Raw genomic sequence first — 23,197 nt, 5'->3', positions numbered from 1 at the left:
TAGGAAACTGTTTTATGCTGAGCCAGACTACCATGCATTGTCCACACTGATTAACAGCAGCTATGCAAGGTTTCACACGGGACATTTTCATCCCTGCATGAGGACTGAACTGGGACCTTCTGCATGCAAATTACCGTATTTTTCGCCCCATAGGGCGCACTGGCCCATAAGGCGCACCTAGTTTTTTTGGGGGGGGGGGAAATAAAGAAAAAAAAATATTCCCACCCCCAAGGTGTGAGGCTGGGGCTGGGGAAGCCCGAGCTTCCCCAGCCCCCAGAACAGGCTGCTCTCCGCAAGCCTTGGGAGCTCTCCCACGGCTTGCGCAGAGCTACCCGAAGCCCCGGCGCAACCGCTCAGCGCGCCGGGGCTTCGGGATGCAGGCAGCTCTGCGCAAGCCGTGGGAGCCCAGGGGGAACTCCCGCGGGCTCCCACGGCTTGCGGATAGCTTCCTGAAGCCTGGAGAGGGAGAGGGGTTGGTGCACACCAACCCCTCTTGCTCTCCAGGCTTCAGCAAAAGCCTGCATTCGCCCCATAGGACGCACACACATTTCCCCTTCATTTTTGGAGGGGGAAAAGTGCGTCCTATAGGGCGAAAAATACGGTACCACTGAGCTACTATAGCCCTTCCCTTCTTGCACCCTGTCCCACCAAGATACCTTAAGATGAACTGAGAGTGCACTCATAACACAATCCATGGAACTGCACTGCCTTCGAGACTCACCTGACAAAGCATGTTTGTGTGTTTTAAAAGCAACATAAATAGAAGCTGTGAGGGGGTTGGAGTGGAGACACAATAAAGCAAGCAAGGGAGTACAGTGGTACCTTGGTTCCCAAACGGCTTAATTGCCAAACAAATCGGCTCCAGAACGCCGCAAACCCGGAAGTGTTCCGGTTTGCAAATGTTTTTCAGAAGCTGAACGTCCAACGCAGCTTCCTCTTGAGTGCAGGAAGCTCCTGCAGCCAATCAGAAGCTGCACCTTAGTTTTTGAATGGTTTCGGAGTCAAAACAGACTCCCAGAATGGATTAAGTTTGAGAACCAAGGTACCACTGTCTAAATTTTACTTAACAGTGTTTAGAAATTTTCTTAATTGCTTTATATGCAAAAGAAACACAAAGTGATATACAAAACAGATCAATACAAAAGTATATATTAATAACAAAATGAAAACATGTAAAAATTACATTATACGATTTAAAAATCAACACTGACTGGGCAGTGATTGATTTACCGTATTTTTCGCCCTATAGGACGCACTTTTTCCACTCCAAAAATGAAGGGGAAATCTGGGTGCGTCCTATGGGGCCAATGCAGGCTTTTGCTGAAGCTTGGAGAGCGAGAGGGGTCGGTGCGCACCGACCCCTCTCGCTCTCCAGGCTTCAGGAAGACATCCGCAGTGTGGGGAGCCTTGCAGGAGTTCCGAGCAGGGCTCCCCACACTGCGGATAGCAGCCTGCCGCCCAGCGCGAGGGGCAGCCTGAAGCAGAGCGCCCCCCACGCCCGGCAGACATCCGCAGCGTGGGGAGCCTTGCAGGAGTTCCCCGCAAGGCTCCCCACGCTGCGGATAGCAGCCTGCCGCCCAGCGCGAGGGGCGCCCTGGAGCAGAGTGCCCCCCGCGCCCGGCAGACATCCGCAGCGTGGGGAGCCTTGCAGGAGTTCCCTGCAAAGCTCCCCACGCTGCGGATAGCAGCCTGCCGCCCGGCGGGTGGGGCGCCCTGATGCAGAGCGCCCCTCGTGCTGGGCAGACATGGGCCAGCCCCACAAGCTCGGGGGACAGCAGGGAGGCGCAGCGCCGCCATCCCGCTGTTCCTCGACCTGGTTCGGTTTCCCCGACCTGCTTTTTTTTTGGGGGGGGGAAATAAAGGAAAAAATTTTCCCCTTTATTTCCCCCCAAAAAAACTAGGTGCATCCTATGGGACGGAGTGTCCTATGGGACGAAAAATACGGTATTTTTTTTAATGAGGCTTTTTCACTGTCAGCCATTCTAAGTTGTCAGGATAAATTGTGCTGTAAATTTAATTTAATTAAAATATGAATAGATTAGAACAGAACTTTCCCCTGTTTTAAACATATTTGCATTGTTCTGGCATACAAGCTGCTTCAGCAGAGCATTGATTGATTGATTGTATTTATATTCCACCTTTTTCTCCAAGGAGCTCAAGGTGGAGACCCAGGATTGATGTTTCTGGCAGTAGCCCTGCAATCTGTTCTCCCTTCCACCTTAATCAATCCCCACAACAACCTTGCTAGGTAGACTGGGCTGAGAGGCAGTGACTGGTCTAAGGGCAGCTTCATGGCTGAATGAGGAGTTGAACCCTGGTCTCCCAGGTCCTAGTTGCTGACACTAACCACACTGGCTCTCCATTTGAGAACCTTATTAGTAAAGTGAAAGTTATGTATAAATGGATGCTGACTGGGAAAGCCTGACCCTTATTGCAATAATTTCCTTCTCCCATATTCACCTAGCTAAGGTGAATTAACTTAATTTCCCTGCCCCACTATGACAGGCAGAAATTGCCTCACAGAATTACAATGGCATAAGGAGCCTCACCTGTGGAGTTTCTGTCAGCGTAGGGGGTGACAAATTACGGCTCTTTCCGCTGTTGAAGCCTCATAAATCTGAGTGATGCAGAAACACTGCAATTACTTACCATTTGAGTTTTTCAAGAGGAGACTAAAATATGGGATCCCCTCAGCCCCCCTCCTTCTTTACCTCATCACTGATGGATTCCTGCTCTTACTTTTCCCCTCACAATAAATAATGGTGCTTCTCTGACCACGCGAACGATAAACCTGTTTTGGTTTTGTTTTAGGTTATGCATTTCAAAACGAAAATTTGGCGCCTCCATGAGTGTCAAAAATGACCTTTAATCTTCTTTGCCCACATCAAATATGGCGGCTGCATCGGATGGTGCGGGGAAGTTGCCGTAGTAACAACAAAGACATGTCCCTTCGTTCAGCTCTTCGCTTACTGCCCGGCGCAAACATGGCGGCCTCGCTGCACTTCCCTTTGCCAGTAAGAAAGATGGGTGCTTTCCATCGTTTTCACGCTCCCCCTCCCTTCTAACCAATAATAATAAACCTGTTTCCTACACTAAAAATACCAAGACTCTTGTTAGTATGGCCCTGAGATTGTGCAGAACGGTGCTGTGAATATCAGTAAATATCACACCTTTGAGCCAGCTGCCCACATAAAAAATGTCGCTTCACCGAGCCTCCAGTCCCTCATTGCTTGCCCACAGTAAAGATGGCGAAGATGCGACCGTTGTTACTCCTCCCTCCTTGCCCACAGAAAAGATGGGGGCGGAGTAGGGGGTGGGGTGTCCTGTGAACTTCCATAGGGGTTGGATTTGAGGGTGGAGAGGACAGGCTATCGCAAGAGGTCAACACCCCACCACCAGCCTGGCTGCTTTCTGCTATGGGAGGTTGGGGGCGGGGGAGAGGCTCTGTCCCCTTCCTCCGAAGAAATGGCCCCCCACCGCCCCGTAAAATGTCGGCACCTATAAGAAGTTGTGAGTACCGGGGAGGTGGGTGGGGAGCAGAGGGGGAGGGGGAGGGATTCCCCTTAGACTTTGGGGGGGGGGTGGAAACACAGGGGAGAAACAGACCCACCCTTCACCCACCCCGTGATTGACACCTTGGCACTGGCCGCCTCTGTGCCTGAGCCAAGTGGGTCATGCAGGTGGGATAAAGAGGCCAAGAAGGAGAGATGAGGGGGGGGGGGCGCCTGGGTTCTTTAGGGAGGGGGCAGACAGAGTTAGGGTGGGGGGTCATTGCTGGGAAATGCTGGGAGCCAGAACTCATGGGTTCTGTAAGGGTGCCTATTCAAGATCACTTAAGGCAGGTTAGTTCTCCGTAACACCTTATTTCAAGTACAAATCCCCAGGGATCAGCTTTTTTAATTGTTCATTAAACTATGCAAAGGAGAACATTGTAACATCATATCCGGACCCAAATTCTTTACATTTCTGTCAACTACTGGAATGTTATGTGCCCGAGCTGGGGAGGGAGGGTGGATGATTAAACCTCATAAACTGAACCCAATTAGAGAACAAGTCAACAATATAAAATTGCCAGTGATTTTAAATTAAAAGGAAGGATTTAATTAAATAGGATTCAGTAACCTGATACATCAGTAGGAAGTTATGAACATTAGGAAGCAGTATGTGCTATATAGAATGTTACGATAAAGTAATAGTAATAAGTAGCATGGGAGCTTGTTTTAAGATATGAACAAGCATTAGTGTTGATTGCAGTACATATTTAAAAGATAAAGCTGGATGTTTAGGTGTAGACTTTTTCATGTACAACTGTGTATTATTAGTGTGATACATGGCTGTCATGGTTTATGTTTTTCTACCTATCAAGTGTCTTTTATATGGATTATGTATTTATAGAAACAATTATAAGAAGGAAATAAAACAAGTTATCCTTAACATCTTTTTTCCTCTACTTATAGTCAGTCAGGATAAATGGGTTAATGTCTTCCACAATGTACAACTGATGTGGGAGTACACTCATTAACAACTTGGATTTCTGGAACCTGAGCAGTAGTAGTTATTCTGAATTAATTAACAGAATGCATAAGCATGTGGTCTTGTTATGCAGCCAAGGTGGGAAAGTGGAATCCGTGATGCTTGGTCTTTTGGGTTTTCTGGCAGGGGACTCTTGCTTCCAAGAGGGAATACATGGCTTAACTTCCTTCTGTCTTTTCTGCTACCTCAAGCAAGATCATTTCACAACTGGCAGCATCGCAGTAGCAATTAAGCTTTCACCTAAATATTACTTTAAGTGCAAATTTAAATCCACCTACAATTTTGGGACAAATTTCTGTGTTACATGTTTATAGAATCATAGAACTGTAATGTGGAAGAGACCCGGAGTCGGCTGTTGGCCATGCATATGAACATCTTTTGTGCCAAGTGTGGCTGAAAGTCAGGACTTTGGGGTTGGGGTTGGGGGGGAAGCTAGGAGTTTAGGACAGAATGGCTTCACACAGATTTGGGGGACTTCTGGGTACTTTGGAAAGGGATGGCTTCACTTCTAGTCTCTAACCTTTTAAACACAATCCTAGGTCTCACTGACTACCCCCCAAAACTAGGACCCCCTCCTCATTTCATTCAAATAAATTCAAGGGATGCATGTTTCTGAGTGTGCTACATTTCTCTGCTGCAGAAAATAGTGAGTGGGCTTTTTATTATCCCTGTCCAGTACAGTATCTTTAGCTGCAATCCTATACATGCTTTCCTGGGAGTAAGATTTATTGGACTTAATGGGACTTCCATCTGCAGAGTGATCTTTACAGTTGTGCCCTTTATCCTCATCTCATTTATGCACATATCAGCTCGGTGAGACCAATTAGGTTGAGAGTCCAGACCGTGATCCCGCCCCCCCCCAGGTCAGCCTAGCCATTGTCACCACTAGCTGGGCACAGATCCAGATCTGGAATATTTCCCACATCCAAACCTAGTACAGTGGGACCTCTGTTTTCGAAAGTAATCCGTTCTGGAAGTCCGTTTGACTTCCAAAACCGAGGATCAAAGGGCAAGTTCAATGGGGGAAATTGACAAACACGCCTCGGGAGCTGTTCGACTTTGGAGACATGCTCAAAAACGGAAGCAGTTACTTCCAGGTTGTCGGCGTTTGGCTTCCGAAACATTCGGCAGCCGAGACGTTTGACAACCAAGGTTGACTGTACTGTCTGCCACCCTCTGTCATCTTGTGCAATTGAAAAGTTTTGAGAATTCCCCAAATCCTTTGACTCACTTCCTGTTTCTGGAAGCAAAAGCTATAAGCTGAACCTTATTTGACCCAAGCCCACTGACTACACGAAGAGCCATTTTCACATACATGCAGATTCCTAAGATTCCTGCCTTGGCATCTTGGAGAGGTGTGTGCTCCGCAGGCACCTTCTGTGCTAGGCTTGATTGATTGATTGATTGATTGATTGATTGCGTGTATATGCCACCTCTCCTCCAATGTGCTCAAGGCTGCATGCATGGTTCACTTCCTCCCCATTTTATCCACACAGCAACCCTTTGAGGTAGGTTCAGCTGAGAAACAGCAAGTGGACCAAGGTAACCTAGTGAGTTTCATAGCTGAGTGGGGATTTGAACCCCGGTCTCTCACAGTTCCTGGTCCAACACTCTAACCACTACTCCACACTGGCTCCCTGTTCCGGATAGCGGGGTTTAATCAGGGGGAGGGAATGCTTTTATACTGGGAGGGCTCGGCGGCCATGGAGTCCCACTCTGATTCTTTCACTGCCCTTTCTCTGTCCCGTAGAAGCACTGTTGGGTAGATGGAGAACTGCGATGAAGAGTGGCCAGAGGGCCAGCACTCCCTTCAGGCCCCAGGTGGGGTCCGGACTGCCACCGGAACCGTGGAAGAGTGTGCCGTTCTCTACTCGGACGCGGAGGACGACCCGTCGCTCCTAACAGACCATGGGCCGGGTGCCCGGGCCCCTTTCCACTGCTCCGAGTGTGACAAGAGCTTCCGTTACCGCTCGGACCTGCGCCGCCATTTTGCCCGGCACACCGAGCTCAAGCCTTTCCAGTGCCCTCACTGCGTCAAGAGCTTCAAGCATTCCTTCAACTTGGTGAACCACATCCGGAGCCACACCGGGGAGCGCCCCTACCGCTGCACCATGTGCCCCAAAGGCTTCCGAGACTCCACGGGGCTCCTCCACCACCAGGTGGTGCACACGGGGGAGAAGCCCTACTGCTGCCACGTCTGCGAGCTCCGCTTCTCCTCCCGCAGCAGCCTGGGGCGCCACCTCAAGCGGCAGCACCGCGCCTCCCCCGCTGCCGCAGCCCCTCAGACGCCCGCCCCCCGCTGCCTGGCCTGCGGGAAAGAGCAAAGTCCCCTGGGGCACCTCTGCAGCGCCGGGCGAGGCCGGGCCGCGCCCTTTGGCTGCGGGGCCTGCGGGCGCCATTTCCAGTTGGCATCCGAACTGCGGCGCCATTGGCTCGCCCACACCGACATCAAGCCCTTCAAGTGCCCCGACTGTGAGCGGGACTTCAACGCTGCGGCGCTGCTGGAGCGCCACAAGCTCACGCATGCCAAGGACAGGCCCCCGCCCTGCCCAGTGTGCTCTGGGAAGGTTCCGCCAAGCGATGGGATGCTGGAATTGCGGGGCCTGGAAGAAGAGCCGCGAGATGGGGGGCCAGAGGCCCAGCAGCACAGCAGGGGCTGCCCCACCTGCCACCCTCCGGACATGCGGCCCCCCGAAACGCTGTACCAGTGTGAATGCGGGACCTTTTTCGCCAATGGCAACACCCTGGCGGCTCACTTGACTGCTCACGGCGGCGAGCCCTCCTTCAGCTGCGGGATATGCGGCCAGCCCTTTGTGAACTTGCAGACCCTGGAGGAGCACCAGTTGAGCCATGCTGTGGCTGCTTCTCCGATGTCAGGCCCTGGCAGTGAGCTGGAACGCCACCTGTTGCCGCAGCTGGACCTCCGCGCGTTCCCCGCCCGGCCCAGCAAGAAACTCTACAAATGCAGCGAGTGCGAAAAGTACTTCCGCAGCCCGCGGGACCTGGACCGCCACGTCTTAGTGCACACCGGCGAGAAGCCCTACCAGTGCACCGAGTGCGGCAAGTTCTTCCGGCACGAGTGCTACCTGAAACGGCACCGGCTGCTGCACAGTGGCGAGCGCCCTTTCAAGTGCACCGTCTGCCACAAAGGGTTCATCACCTTGAGCAACCTCTCCCGCCATCTCAAGCTGCACCGCGGAATTGACTAGGCGGGGAGCCCCCTTTTCAGAATAAACACCCTCCCCTCCCAACGCTGCTTTCCTCTACCTCCACCCTGCCAGAGGCGATCTGGTTTCGGAGGTGTCACTCTGCCCGATGCGGCTAGAACTTTGATTTCCCCGCCCTCTTTGTAGGGCAGGAATTTACAATTGTGAGCTGATAGAAAAGTATTATTGTTGTTATTATTATTATTATTATTTTACTAATGTTCCACTACTGTTGGTAGAGTACATTGCACTTGCTTGACCCTTATAACGTCTTCGGTGGGTTGGGGGTAGGATACCTGGCTGGTTGTGCCTAGACAGGTAACTGAACATTTTGGGATTCAGACCCCTAATATTCCCGGGCATAATGAAGACGTGACAGGAAATGCAACTCTTGGGCCAAGGCTCCCCCCCCCCCCACGGAGATACTTATGTCCAAGTGAGCTTGACCAAGCTGAGATGATGTTGCCTCAATAGCTGTAGTGCTCTGTGGTTCCCAGGGATGTAAAGGAGGGACTGCCTAGTTGTCATGGGAGAGGTGCGCTCAGACATTCTACCAGGATGCAGATTTATTGACTTGCTGCAGTGCAGGACGTCTTCCCTTTTGGAAAAGCAGACAGCATTGTTGGGCAATAGAAATACTAGTGTGCAGGAACCTTGCATCATCCGGTTGTGTGACTTGCTTGGTTCCCTTTCCCTCTGATTTCTCTGCCCCTCGACAAGAGTGGCCACAGTTAGGGGACGTTTCTGCCTTTCCCTTCCAACTTGAAAGGCATGTTGTCCTTGCCAAAGCCAATGGGCTCGAGTTCCAGAACTGCCGCTCACCAAAGAATTTTAGGCATTGTATTTCTACATGGCCTAGAGGTGATGGTGGATTAAGACCAGAGAGTTCTCAGCAACCTGATAAAACTATGGTTTCTAAGTCTTCCTTGGAGGGAAGTGTGGGGAAAGTATAATCAAACCATTAAAAATCAATTTACGCTTGAAGCAGAACTGAACCTGTTGTATTTTATAGGGATGCCCAGAAAGGTTTTAGTTTATTTAGGAAAGATTATTATTATCATTAGTATCCCTGATATTTCTGTCTGCATTTGCTAAAAACAACCCAACCCAAACAAACAGGAATCATGTCCTTAAATACCCTGCTTAAAAATTGCAAAGATTCACAACAAAACTGAGGTTCTTCTACTTGCCCTTTTGTTTTCTTAGCTTTGGTTCAAAAATTGCTACTTTTATTTCCAGAATTTTTTTTTGCAATCATGAGGACTATAAATTTAATTTTTTTTAAGATGTCCATATTATCATGTTTGGCTCAGCATTGGCTAGAGCAAAATTGCCTTGAAGGCAAGGTTCTGCCTGCAGGTTGTAGAGTAGTAGCCACCTGTGAGATGAACTGAAGGCTTGTGTGCCTGCATGATTTTATCTGTAGGCTTGAAGCACGTGAACGTAAGCAGGTACTTGCTTGGTGTTAAATCAGGCAGACTCAGCAATGGAGAATAAGAAGGTGAAGTTTATTGCCAGGCAATAAGGACGCAGTTTGGAATCCCTTCCAAAAGGAACTGGGACCCCGATTGACAGAAATCCAGAGGTCTTTATACCTCAGCAAATCACAGCAAATCATAGATCATGAGACAACCATTGTCAGCGAAAATTAGCCAATTAGCAAGCTTCTTGCCACGCTACCAGCTCCTGGTCAAGCACGGAGTTCTAGTTCTGCTTTCCGTTGCTTGCAGTGACGCTCTGTCTAACCTCTCCCCTAGTTATGACAGGACAGGGAGTTTGGAGATTTTGTGGTTTTGCTCTTCCTGTTCTGTGGATTAATTTAGCCTGTATCCGAGGGGATTTTGTACCAGAATCTCTGATTCACGTCTTCCCCTTGTCCAGGGTACACGGATGTTTGTAGGGGAAAGGTCGGCTCCTAATTTTGCTGTTTCAAGCAGTTTGCAGTTAGCTAAGGCACAGCTTCCCTTTGATTCAAAATGGATTATAAAATACTGTAAGCCCTGATTATGTGTGAGCATATATGAATATATTGATTACTGATAACTGATTATATGGATAGCATAGGGGTAGCCCTTCTTCCTTGCCTCATTCCCCCCTTTTCAAGCTCAGAAAGAAGATTCATCTGACTCCTGAGCTTGAACACCACTCTGGACATCAGAATAAACCACTGTTTCCTGCAAGGGGGCCTGTTCCTGCACTGGAACCGGTTCCCTATGCATTTGCTCATAACCATCGTCTTCCTCTGGCTCCTCGGGCATCAAACCAAGCATTCTTTCTTATAGTGGAGCCAGCGGGTGTCTTCTTAGACCTGCTCATTGTTTGACCTCCCCTTTCTTCTGCCCTCGTGATGCTATACCATTTCCCCTGGTTTTAATTTGCCAGCTGTAAGTGTGGTTTATTTCTAGCAAATGTTCTTTTCTGAAGGCTTAAAAGGGATGCATCTGCTTTCATGGAAAGGTTCAGCCCTCAGAAAGAGTTTGATCTTCAGGAGAAGGCAACATTTCACGAAATATTTCAGCAAACATGATTTGGATTTCATAAAAAATATATTGGGGAGCTGGAGAAATGTATCCTTAGGTTTGGCTTGTCTGGGGACTGGACGGAGGAGGCTCAGGAGTTGCCTAGGCTTGTGTGTCTTTGTGTTTAAATGTAGTCTCCAAGAATGATCCACTTGATAGATCCTGGGAGCCCAGAACCTGCATAGACTTTGCCCATAGTCAAATAAGCTACTGGAGAACACACTGGAGAGGGAAAACCCTCTTTCATAAGCCGAAAAAGTATGATGAGAGCTAGGGTTGTCAGTTTTCCTATTTTATTTTTTAAGCCAAAGTCCTGTTGCCCTCGCTCCATCCTTCTTTGCCTGCTTGTGCCCATCCTAGTGCCCTCCTGGCAGGACAGATTGGTTCCTATATGCCCTGTTAAGTCAGATTCCAGTACCGAGAGCAGTATCTGCCCTTTCCCCTGTGGAATTATTTACTGGCAAGTAGTTGAGTCTTATTCTCTCTCTCTCTCTCTCTCTCTCTCTCTCTCTCTCTAAGCTCTTGGTAGGTCCTTGAAAATAACCTAATAAAAGCCTGCTCCTGACCAAATTCCAGTTCCTTATCTTCTGTGGAATGTAAGCCTTCTAGCCGGGCATTTGTTTGGTGTGCGTGTCTGTCTATCTTTCCATGCCTGTGTGTTATGGAGAGCAAGGTTATCCTAAGGTATAAGCTTCATGGGTGTCAGGGGCAGGCAGTCAGGCACCTGCCAACGGCCACCTGCCCCAGGAGGCCCAGTGTCACCCTTGTGCCTCCTGGCCCTTTTGCTCTTCCTGCTTGCAATTGCCACCTGACCTGTTCACCTGTCCTCTCCAAGCACACAAGCAATGACAAGAGCAAGGAGACGGAGCAGCTTTCTCTAGGAACATTGACCTTCTCTCCCTGCCACCCCCATCAAAGAGTTGGGTGGATTGGGCCCAGAGGCAAGTGAGTGGGCAGCAATGCCTTGGAAAGAGGAGGGGACCCCATCAAAGGCACTCTGCCCAAGGGTCTTTCATCCAGAACCTGGATTGAACACCAGGGACAGGTGGCAAGGATCTGGCTGTTTTTAGGCATGTTCAAATTTTTGGATTGAATTTTAAAAGGTAAAGGGATCCCTGACCATTAGGTCCGGTCGTGGCCGACTCTGGGGTTGCGGCACTCATCTTGCTTTACTGGCCGAGGGAGCCGACGTACAGCTTCCGGGTCATGTGGCCAGCCTGACTAAGCCGCTTCTGGCGAACCAGAGCAGCGCACGGAAATGCCGTTTACCTTCCCGCCAGAGCGGTACCTATTTATCTACTTGCACTTTGATGTGCTTTCGAACTGCTAGTGAAGCACGTGAACGTAAGCAGGTACTCGCTTGGTGTTAAATAAGGATCAGGCAGACTCAGCAAAGGAGAAGAAGAAGGTGAGGTTTATTGCCAGGCAATAAGGACCCAGTTTGGAATCCCTTCCAAAAGGAACTGGGACCCCGATTTACAGAAATCCAGAGGTCTTTATACCTGAGCAGATCACAGCAAATCATAGATCATGAGACAACCATGAGGGACTCACGATATTGTCAGCGAAAATTAGCCAATTAGCAAGCTTCTTGCCATGCTTGCAGCTCCTGGTCAAGCACGGAGTTCTAGTTCTGCTTTCCGATGCTTGCAGTGACGCTCTTTCTAACCTCTCCCCTAGTTATGACAGGACAGGGAGTTTGGAGATTTTGTGGTTTTGCTCTTCCTGTTCTGTGGATTAATTTAGCCTGTATCTGAGGGGATTTTGTACCAGTATCTCTGATTCACGTCTTCCGCTTGTCCAGGGTACACGGATGTTTGTAGGGGAAAGGTCGGCTCCTAACTTTGCTGTTCCAAGCAGTTTGCAGTTAGCTAAGACACAGCTTCCCTTTGATTCAAAATGGATTATAAAATACTGTAAACCCTGATTATGTGTGAGCATATATGAATATATTGATTACTGATAACTGATTATATGGATAGCCCTTCTTCCTTGCCTCACTAGGTTGGCAGGAGGGATTGAATTTTAGGCATGTTCAAATTTTTGGATTGAATTGGTCTGCAAAGCAGATCTAAAACCTACACCTAGTTGGAGCCAGGAGTTGCACTAGATTCCCCTTGGGATCCCTTCCAGCCTTACAATTCTATGACTTCCCTCAGAGGAAGCCCCCGTTGCTCCAAACCCCTGGCTGAACTTCACTCTCCTCTTCTGAGCACGCGAAGCTGCCTCGCTACCCCACCATTGCTCCCCTATAGATCTATCCTATAGTTTTATAGTCGGGAAAAACCAAAACTTTGCTTGTGCGTTTGCACTGCTGGCCTGCAACTTGATTGCAGCACCGGAGTTGCAGGCAGACACCTGCTGTATGTACAGTGGTACCTCAGGTTACATACGCTTCAGGTTACAGACTCCGCTAACCCAGAAATAGTGCTTCAGGATAAGAACTTTGCTTCAGGATGAGAACAGAAATCGTGCTCCAGCGGTGCAGCAGCAGGAGGCCCCATTAGCTAAAGTGGTGCTTCAGGTTAAGAACAGTTTCAGGTTAAGAACGGACCTCCGAAACGAATTAAGTACTGGGTACCACTGTATATGTCGGCGTGCGCATTGTTACATGGGGGAGGAAGCGTGCTTGGTCAGCGACCATCGCGGTTCTGCTCTCCGGTGTGGACGCCAACAAACGCTGAAGGCGCGTGGAGGGACACGCGGGGGTGGGCATTGTTGATCTTCAAGAGGGGGCGTGGCGGAAGCTTTTGCGCACAAGCGGGGAGTGCAAGTGTATCCGAAGATGATCATTCCTACTATTTGCAGGACCCTCCCCCCCCCCGCCGCCCCCTGGGAAGATGGCACAGGGAGGGAAGTGGGAGTGTTTCACGGCGGGGGCTACCTGGAGGCGTCAACCCAACCCACTCCCCGCCGCTCCCGCCTGCAGCCCCGGCGCCTCCCCTCAGGGCAGCAGCGGTACAGGCAAGGAAGGGGGATCCCGGCCAGCAAGCGAGATAGGGCAGCGGCTGGAGCTTTTCCATTGCAGGAGACAGATCAAGGGAAAGGGATCTCTCCTGCTCTCCACAGGAGGAAACGTGCTGGAAACAAAGCATGATGGATAATTGGGGAGGGGCGGAGAGGGGATCACATGCAGTACTCACTCCGGAGATGCGCCCCAAGCGCTCGTATCCGGATACACTAGTACAGTAATCACCAGCCGCCTTTATGATCTGATTGCTCAGCTTTGCAAAGCAGGAATTAAACTCTCCTTTCCCTCGCCCTCTCCAGTTTTCCCACTCGTTGGGCGGCGGGAGGAGAGTTAAAAGAAAGGGGGGGGGACAAGGAATCCTGAAGCACCTCTCCAAATCTTCTAGTTTCCACTCTTTTATCAGAGCCCCAAGTGTCGTGCTCTGCCTCACACCTCTTCAGCTTGCGATTCCCCGTACTTAACAACGAATCCCTTCGTAGTAGCACCCAACTCCTCCTTCCCTCCCTTTTATTTACTTACATCCTGATACTTCTTACCCTTACAACAACCCTGTAAGGTGGCAAAAGCAACATAGACTCTTGTGGCACATTAAAGACGAAGGGAGGGCGCAATAGCCCTGTCCTCTTTGGTTTTTGCTAAACAAACAAACAAACAAACCACCTCCGCAACGGTATGTAGCCATGGGGAGGAGCAACTGGCCCATAGCAAAGGGATCAGTGGTTCAGCACCTGCTTTGCATGCAAAAGGTCCCGGATTCAGTCTCCTACATAGTGTGGAGATATATATATATATATATATATATATATATATATATATATATATATCCCACTTCAGTAAGTCAGGTTGTAATGTACACTTCAGTGTACATTCCCAATCTACCCCAATGATGAGATAAACCACATCATCTTTAGACATGGAGCAGAATTAATGGATGTAACTACAAACCATTTTGGGATTTTATATTGTGATATGCTTCATTTTTTGTGGTAATTTTTCATCTGTGTATTATGATTTTGTATGGTTCGGGACATTTTGTCCCGCCCTGTTGTGTGACAGTTGAAAGCACAGTTGAAAGAGGAATCCTTGCAGAACCAGCCACAACATGCCTTCAGGCATCCAAGTGAAGAGAGATCCTATCTCTTTGTTAGCAAAGGCTGCCCTTCTTTATCACATTGGATTCTGCTTTCAGGAATGCTGCAGAGAAAGGAACCTCATTGCTACCAGGTCAATGGCGAAACGGCTTCTTTCCCTCTCTTGCCTTTTCCCCTTATTGCCAGTTCTACAACAGGACCTACTCTTTCTCTGGCAAGCAGCACAAAATGAATTATGAGGCGTGTTGCTACAGCAGAGGTTTTCAACCTTTTTCAGTCCACAGCTCCCTTGACCAACTACAGTCATACCTTGGAAGTTGGACAGAATTCGTTCCGAAAGTCGATTCGACTTTCAAAACGTTCAGAAACCAAAGTGTTGCTTGTGATTGGCTGCAGGAAGCTGCCGAAGCCCTGCGTTTGGGTTCCAAAGAACATTTGCAAACTGGAACACTCACTTCCGGTTTGCGGTGTTCAGGAGCCAAAACGTCCAAGTACCAAGGCATTCAAGATCCAAGGTATGGCTGTACATTCTTTCTGCAGCACCCCAGGAGCCCAGTTATGTCACCCTTTGCCGCAGAGCTGACAGCCCCTCACCCCTATTCAAACACACTCCTCTCCCTCACCTTGTGAGTCCTCCAGGCAGCTGCTATTGCTGCCCCTGGTCTCTGAGCTGCCCCCCTGCCCCAAGGGGAGGTGCCTCCTCACACTGCCCCACAAGGGCATAGGACGCACCCCCTGGCCAGCCCCAGAGGCACCATTTGCCTGGGAAGCTTGTAGCCAGGGCTGCTGCAATAGCTGTGCAAGCCTTTGGGAGGCTGAGATGCAAGAGGGCTTCAGAGGAAGGGAGGAAAGAGGGACAGAGGCCAGCATTGCCCGCGGCACCCCTGACCATCATTCAAGGCACCCCAGGGAAATAGGAATGTAATACACAATGTTCCTTTTTTAGAGGGTGCTGACATGAGTTGGGGACTCCCTGATACAGTACATTTAGGACCAAGGCTCAGAACTTTCTGGTGGGGAAAAAGAATGCACCATTTTGGAAGAGACACCTGAAACATGCCAGGGAGCAGGATGTGAAAGGCTACATTGAAGAAAGGGCTGCAAGTGTTTGGGGAAGCAGGATTATGGGGTACTGGATGTTTCGAAGAAGAACCTAGGGGATTATGAATTGAAAAGGGAGGTTAGATGTGGGGAAAGACGGATCTTCTTTCTGGGCATGATTTGGCCACAGATATAGACATTTGTGTCTGTACAAGTAAAGAAGAAATTCACAGCAATGTAATTTAAAAAGAAAAGTAAGTATAAATCGCAGTGCTTTTTTATTTGTGCAACACACACACAAACAAACAAACAAACAAACAAACACATACAAGTCTTGTGGCACCTTAAAGACTAACACAACTATTATGGCAATACATTTACAGTGGTACTGAAGCACGTGAACGTAAGCAGGTACTCGCTTGGTGACAAATAAGGATCAGGCAGACTCAGCAATGGAGAATAAGAAGGTGAGGTTTATTGCCAGGCAATAAGGACCCAGTTTGGAATCTCTTCCAAAAGGAACTGGGACCCCGATTTACAGAAATCCAGAGGTCTTTATACCTGAGCAGATCACAGCAAATCATAGATCATGAGACAACCATGAGGGACTCACGATATTGTCAGTGAAAATTAGCCAATTAGCAAGCTTCTTGCCACGCTACCAGCTCCTGGTCAAGCACGGAGTTCTAGTTCTGCTTTCCGTTGCTTGCAGTGACGCTCTGTCTAACCTCTCCCCTAGTTATGACAGGACAGGGAGTTTGGAGATTTTGTGGTTTTGCTCTTCCTGTTCTGTGGATTAATTTAGCCTGTATCTGAGGGGATTTTGTACCAGTATCTCTGATTCACGTCTTCCCCTTGTCCAGGGTACACGGATGTTTGTAGGGGAAAGGTCAGCTCCTAACTTTGCTGTTTCAAGCAGTTTGCAGATAGCCAAGGCACAGCTTCCCTTTGATTCAAAATGGATTATAAAATACTGTAAGCCCTGATTATATGTGAGCATATATGAATATATTGATTACTGATAACTGATTACAGTGGTGCCCCGCAAGACAAATGCCTCGCAAGACGGAAAACTCGCTAGACGAAAGAGTTTTCCGTTTTGGAGGTGCTTCGCAAAACGAATCTGCTATGGGCTTGCTTCGCAAGACGACAATGTTTTGCGAGTTCCTGCTGATTTCCCCCCCCTTTTTTCTAAGCCACTAAGCCACTTATCAGCTAATCCAATCAGCAGATAAGCCGCTAAAAGCAGCTAAAAGCCGCTAATAGCGCTAATCCGCTAATCCTTCAATGGGCTTCCATTCGTCTTGCGAGGCACCACTGTATATGGATAGCATAGGGGTAGCCCTTCTTCCTTGCCTCAGTACCTCGGCTTAAGTACTTAATTCATTCCGGAGGTCTGTTCTTAACCTGAAGCACCACTTTAGCTAATGGGGCCTCTTGCTGGACTTTAGCTAATGGGGCCTCTGCCAGAGCACGATTTCTGTTCTTATCCTGAAGCAAAGGTCTTAACCTGAAGCACTATTTCTGGGTTAGCAGAGTGTGTAACCTGAAGCGTATGTAACCCGAAGTACCACTGTACTAGTCTTTAAAGTTCCACAAAACTCATTTTGCTGCAGCTGACTAATACAGATTCTTCTCTGAAAATTATTCCAAACACAAGTTCTTGTACCGAAGCGTCTTAGCCACTACCAGATGGAGGAAGGCTGCTCTAGAATGTTCTGTCCCAAGCAGCCAGCATGGCCAGTGGTAGGCAATGCCAGGAGTTGTGGTCCAAAATACAGTATCTGGAATAGCAAACTAGGCTGACCAAAAAAAGCAGTGAAAGCCCTACGGGTGAGAAAAATAACTTGCATGTATGTAGAGGGTAACAAATTTGCATCCAGTAATATATTAAACCATCTTCAGCAATCAGGATTGTGCAACGACACGCCAAACCGAGTAAGGGAGACTGGTGTGAGCGAATAGGACTGGGAACAGCTGATGAAACGCAGGCTAAAATGGCGACTGGAGAACGGCTCCTCTTTGTTGAGGGAGGGCGGTTATACTAGTCCGCCTGGAAGGAAGGGCACAGACAAAATGAATCATGCCAAAGAAACGGGTCCTTAAAAAATAAAATCCCGCGTCCTGATGTGATTGGCCATCAGGATCTCTCGGCTTCTCCTCCGAATGATCACAGCGCGGGGAGTTTAACATTCAATTAATCTTCACGTAAAATGGGAGGTACTGCTGTGAGCCAGCCACCGTCCGCTAACACTCTCCCGTATGTGTTTTCCCCAGTCGCTTCTTTTGTGAGATAAGGTTATTTTTAAAACCCCACTTTATTCACTCCTCCCCTTAAGCAAAACGAATCGCTAGTTTTAGAAACACACAGTAGACCACAGTAGACACAGGTGTGTCCTAGCATCCACAAAATTCCCCATGAAGGGGCCCAGACACAAATTTCAAGGCCAGGGCAATGCACGCTGCGGCCGCGGGCCAAGCTAGAACTCCTGCAAGAGACTCATTTCGAATGGAAAGCTTCTGCTTCAGGATCGCTCCCCCGCAAAAACCCCGGCGCCCCCGGAGTGTTCGGGACTGGAGCTTCGTTGCCGCGTTAGCAGGTATGTATGCCAGACGCGTGGGAGAATTAAGCCACGTAGTTTCTTGGAGTTTCCAGGCCGAAGACGAGAAGGCAGGCTCCTCTATCTCTAGGTTGCAATCCTTACCTGACTGTAAACCCCACTGAGCACATGCCGTGCAACTGAGCTGTTAAGAAGCACACTGGAGGCTGCATTCGCCCCATTCATTGAGCTGAGCGACGCTTTTGGAATCTAAGCCCGCAATAACCAAGCTCGAATAAGTCTTTCCCCGGGCTCGAGCTCTGATTGGATACTTCTCCACGAGGTCTGATTGGACAGCTTCCATGGTTCTGCTGATTGGTTACTGAGAATTCATGGGCGTTTCCAACACGCGGGGGGGGGGACGACAAGTGGGAGGCGGAGCCTATATATTTCTCTCGCTGGTTTCCACTCTGGTCCGACATCAGACTATAAAAGTTGAGGCAGCCTCTGTTTCGCGGTACAGTTTGGTTTCTGTTCTGCTGAGAAGATGTCTGGACGTGGAAAGGGAGGGAAAGGCCTTGGAAAGGGAGGTGCCAAGCGGCACCGCAAAGTGCTTCGCGATAACATCCAGGGCATCACCAAGCCTGCTATCCGCCGCTTGGCTCGCCGCGGAGGCGTGAAGCGTATTTCTGGCTTGATCTACGAAGAGACCAGAGGCGTCCTCAAAGTCTTTCTGGAGAACGTGATTCGCGATGCTGTGACCTACACCGAGCACGCCAAGAGGAAGACCGTGACTGCCATGGACGTCGTCTACGCTCTGAAGCGCCAGGGTCGTACTCTGTACGGTTTTGGTGGCTAAGGGGATTTCTTCGTTCTTGAAACTACTTAAAACAAAACAAAAAACCCAAAGGCCCTTTTCAGGGCCACCCACTTTTTCTTAAAAAGTGCTGAACCACCTAATCTATGATACTGATACATTTTATGCGGAAATAATTCTGAGTTACGGTACTTTGTTACCTTCATTATCGTTTCACAGGAAATGAAAAGGATTTCTCGTAAAAGTGAGTCGAGTGTTGCAGCCAACCTAGGATTGGCTTCCTTTATTCAGAGTAACGCTAAACCGCTTCTATAAAAGTTCCTAGGTTTAACCCTACCGCTTTGTTTGCTACCCGCGAGTGATTTATTATATTTAACTTGCAATTCCACCCTCGAGCACCTTCTGGGAGAAAGCGGTCGCCATTTTCTTTCAGGAAAATAATTGGTGCTTCTGCGCTTGGAGAATATAGCCCCCCCTCTCAAGTGGTTTTTTTCTGGTTCTTCCTAAGCGCACTCTTCCATCTTCAGCTGTGCTTAAACCTACTCTTAAAAACGATAAAAACCCTTAAACGATAAAAAACGAGATCTGAATGCTGCACTGGCTTCCGCCATGCTGACCCGAGAACAAAGAAGCAGATGGAGGTGGAAGGGCGTGGTTTAATTCCCCGCCACAACGACTCGGCGGCGCGGGAAATTCAAAATCTCGCGTGAGTTAAAACAATGGGGTTTCTGCAATGAGTGTAAACTGCCACATGATGGCAGCAAAAATTGCAAAAAGCTCGTTTGCTTTAAAAAAAAACCAGAAAGAACCCAACCACCACCAATAATGAAAAGGGCTAAAGATGATGTTAATGTAAGAAAATTACTAGCCCTGATCAGAGGCAGTAATGTCAGTTGCTGGAAACTGCAGGGAGAGGGGAGTTCTGTTGTGCTCAGGTCTTGCTGAAATAGGAAACCCATTGGTCTGATCTTGCGAGGAATCCTATTCGGAATAAGGGAATTTCCCTTTAAAAAAGGGAAACGTTGACAGCTATGATCTTATGTTCTTAAAACTGGAACACAGACTGCTTGATGTGTGTTTTGATTAACTAACTAGCATCAATATATTCTTGCTGGGCTGTGTGTTGGTGATCCCAATTTCATGAAACACCCCTTTTTAAAAAAACAAACTAGATATTGTGTGTTGTTTTGAAAGCTGTAGTTCGTTGAATGTCTTATGTCATGGTACCTTTGTTATAAAGGTTCTTAACATTTCAGGTATGTATTTGTGTTGTGTGTGTGGTGTCCACTGTAGAGCCATGCTGACCCAGAAGAGCTGATCCTGAGAGTTGGAGAATATTCCAGAGTAATTTGGGATATGGCAAAGAGGGACCGCAGAGGGGTGGAGGAAGTCAACAAAAATTGGGTGCCCTGCCATGCTTGACCAAGAAGTGTTTCCACTTGCCCAGGTGGATATAATTCATCAGCTACATATTAATTTCTCTTTCCTTACAAGAGCCTAATGAGATAAACAAGCTCCAGTGCACAGCCAAGAAAATGGTTTTTTGGTTGTTGTTTTTTCAAAGATAGCCTTGCATTATCTTAAAGACTTTAAACATGACCTATTGCTCTCCTACTCTCCTATCCCTAGAATGACATGGTGGGGAAGCCCTGCTATCCTCTCTTTCTGGAGGTATCACTTGCTAGTTGTTTCTATGGCAACATAGTTGTACAGTGGTACCTTGGTTCTCAAACTTAATCCGTTCCAGCAGTCCGTTCCAAAACCAAAGAGTTCCAAAACCAAACCGCACTTTCCCATAGAAAGTAATGCAAAACAGCTCAATCCATTCCAGACTTTTAAAAACAACTCCCAAAACAGCAATTTAACATGAATTTTACTATCTAATGAGACCATCGATCCATAAAATCAAAGTAATAATCAATGTACTGTACTATAAAATGAATGACAGTATTGTAGATGATAATTTTTTTACCAAAAAAATCTTACCTTGCACTGAAGATAGTCATTGTTTGGATCTTTTATCTATTTCCACAGCCACACAATCAATCAGTAGTTGAAATGGGTTCCACACAGTCACAAAGACAAATTAATTGAAAAAGCCTCAAAAACAAAAACTCAAAATAAATAGCAAAAACAAAAGCGTCAAACCTGATCCATTCTGGAAGTCCGTTTGACTTCCAAAATGTTCGAAAACCAAGGCACAGCTTCTGATTGGTGCAAGCACCTCGGAAACAATAGCTGACAACTGCATCTTCGAAAACCGAAACACTTCTGGGTTTTCAGCATTTGGGAACCAAGCATTTGAGTACCAAGGCGTTTGAGAAGCAAGGTACCACTGTACTTGACTAAATCTTTAGATATGTCAAAAAGGGGTGCTTAAAAGGCTTTAAAGGACTAGCCTGAATGCCTTCTGCCACAGAATCCCACCCCACAAATACAAAACTGCCTGCTTGGAGGGGACTCAAAGATGCCATTCCAAATTGTTATATGGAATAATTAGGTATCTTGGTATCATTATACCAAAGGAAGGTACTCTGCCAAAGAAATTTAGGGAATCTCCATAAACAGACCACAGAAGAGCTCTGCTCTTGGAAGCATTTAAATTTAAGTTGGTTAGACCAAATTGCAGCACTGAAGATGTGAATGCTTCCTAAATTTCTATTTTTCTTTCTGAAACTGCCCATACATATCCCTTGTCCTCAACTGGATGGATGGCAACATTTGATTATTAGTATTTTTATTTCAGGAGGTAAAAGGAGCAGGATGAACTGTCTAACCCTGTATCGACTGAGAACTAAGGGACCTCTTGGTGCCCCAAATCTTAAGCTGCATTATGAGGTCTTGCAATTAAAATTGTTGACACATGTGATTAATAACTCAGCTTTAAATCTATCAGTCAAAACGGAACTTGGAATCCTCACAACCCAATTTTAATGCCCTATCTTTCCTGAAAACATCATGGGCTCACATTAGCAAAATAAGTAACAGCAGAACTTCTGAATGCAGTGTGAATGGCAGTTTGCACTTAGCTCATTTGCCATCACCCTTTCACTCCTATTTTGGATTAACTAGCCTTTGCTTTGATGATAAGTATCACCAGTTCCTATTGTGCAGAAAAAGAGAAATCCATAAAATGAAAAGAGATTTTGCCCAAAGGTTGACCCATTGCAGAAAATTTGCTTAAGGATAAAATAAAACATGTCTCCCTATAACAGATTCCAACTCAAGTATATTCATTTATCCAAGTCCTACTCCATAAAGGAGAAGGGCTCCGTTCCTCGACTTTTTTTTTAAAAAAAACTTTTGTTCACATGCAGTCTCCAGTTGAAGTGGCCAAGCTTCAAATATATACAAATTTCTACTCAATATACGTAGAATGTGGCTCATCCCATGGACTGAGACTAGTTTGGGAGAGCAACTGAGGTATTTGGATAGAGGATTTGGGAAATGTTGCTGTCCAGAGCCCCATTAAAAACCATATCTGCAAATACAGTGTATAAGAAGCCACTCTAAAAAGGCTATTAAGATGGTATTGGACTCCACTCTGTCTAAAATCAGAAAAGGAGAGGCTGTGCTTCTACTGGAACACTACTTCATATGTGGTGGAATCGCTTCATCTGGCACTCATGGATTCACCCAAAGAATTGTGGGAACTGTGGTTCACCCTCACAGGGCTACAGCTCCAAACACCCTAAACAAACTACAGCTCCCAGATTCTTTGCAGGGAGCCATGTGCATTAAATGTTCCGTGTGTGTGCAGCCTAAAAAACCCCCACAAACTGAGCAGCTCAGGATACTTGCATCTGGCATCAGAATGTGTCACGTCCAGACAGAAAGTGTGACCTAACAGTCTTGAGTCATATCAATGAAAAGTCCCTGGGCTGATTTATATGTAGACACTCCTTGCAAAACCAAGCCCTGGTCCACTCATTGGCAGAAATCACAGCAAACAGCAGCTGATACCTAGTGGTCCATTGAAAACTGACCCAGTAGTCTGCTGGGGCATCACATCCTTTGCTTTATATGAATTTGAAAGCTGGTACCACAGAGGAGAACTTTGAGATGGAGAAAATGTAGGAGCATCGATCACCAGTGCAGTCCTATATGCGTTTACTCAGCATCAAGTCAGGTCGTGCCCAGTCGGCTACTTAAAATATGATGGCAACTTTATAAATTCATAAAGCAATAAGGGGAGAACTGAAACTGACTCCTTCCAGCCATTTCAGATTGTTCTGCCATTGTTATACTCTGATTTCAAGAGGATTGTTTGTATTCTAGCAACCGAGTTTTGCGAAATCCACACTCCCTTCCTCCAGTCCCTTTGATCAAGATATGCTCTATTTGCATTTAATAAATTGCTATTGCAATTTCCCAGTTAGGTACCTGGGTCAGAAATCAGGCTGTCTCATTGCATAAATAAAACTCTGCAGAACGGAGTGAAAAGAAGGCATAGGATACTTTCCAGACGGTGAGCCAGTC

At 47.6% G+C, this 23,197-nt stretch overlaps 3 protein-coding genes across 3 annotated transcripts in view; 2 read left to right on the top strand and 1 right to left on the bottom strand.

The window, feature by feature from the left end:
• LOC310690451 (histone H4) overlaps positions 1 to 23,197 on the bottom strand; it is a 122,336-nt gene that overhangs the window by 89,483 nt on the left and 9,656 nt on the right. The window lies entirely within an intron of this gene.
• On the top strand, positions 3,193 to 10,828 carry FIZ1 (FLT3 interacting zinc finger 1). Its single transcript, XM_083469329.1, has 2 exons — positions 3,193 to 3,510; positions 6,284 to 10,828. The coding sequence occupies exon 2, from the start codon at positions 6,300 to 6,302 to the stop codon at positions 7,740 to 7,742; it is 1,443 nt and encodes a 480-aa protein (XP_083325455.1). The 5' UTR covers positions 3,193 to 3,510; positions 6,284 to 6,299; the 3' UTR covers positions 7,743 to 10,828.
• LOC310690992 (histone H4) lies at positions 18,364 to 18,861 on the top strand. The gene has a single exon (XM_083470541.1). The coding sequence runs from the start codon at positions 18,449 to 18,451 to the stop codon at positions 18,758 to 18,760; it is 312 nt and encodes a 103-aa protein (XP_083326667.1). The 5' UTR covers positions 18,364 to 18,448; the 3' UTR covers positions 18,761 to 18,861.

This window comes from Podarcis liolepis (assembly GCF_965112155.1).
Source record: "Podarcis liolepis genome assembly, chromosome: 13".
NCBI lineage: Eukaryota > Metazoa > Chordata > Lepidosauria > Squamata > Lacertidae > Podarcis > Podarcis liolepis.
The sequence above is the reverse complement of the archived record's forward strand: the minus strand, read 5'-3'. Positions and strand labels throughout refer to the sequence as shown.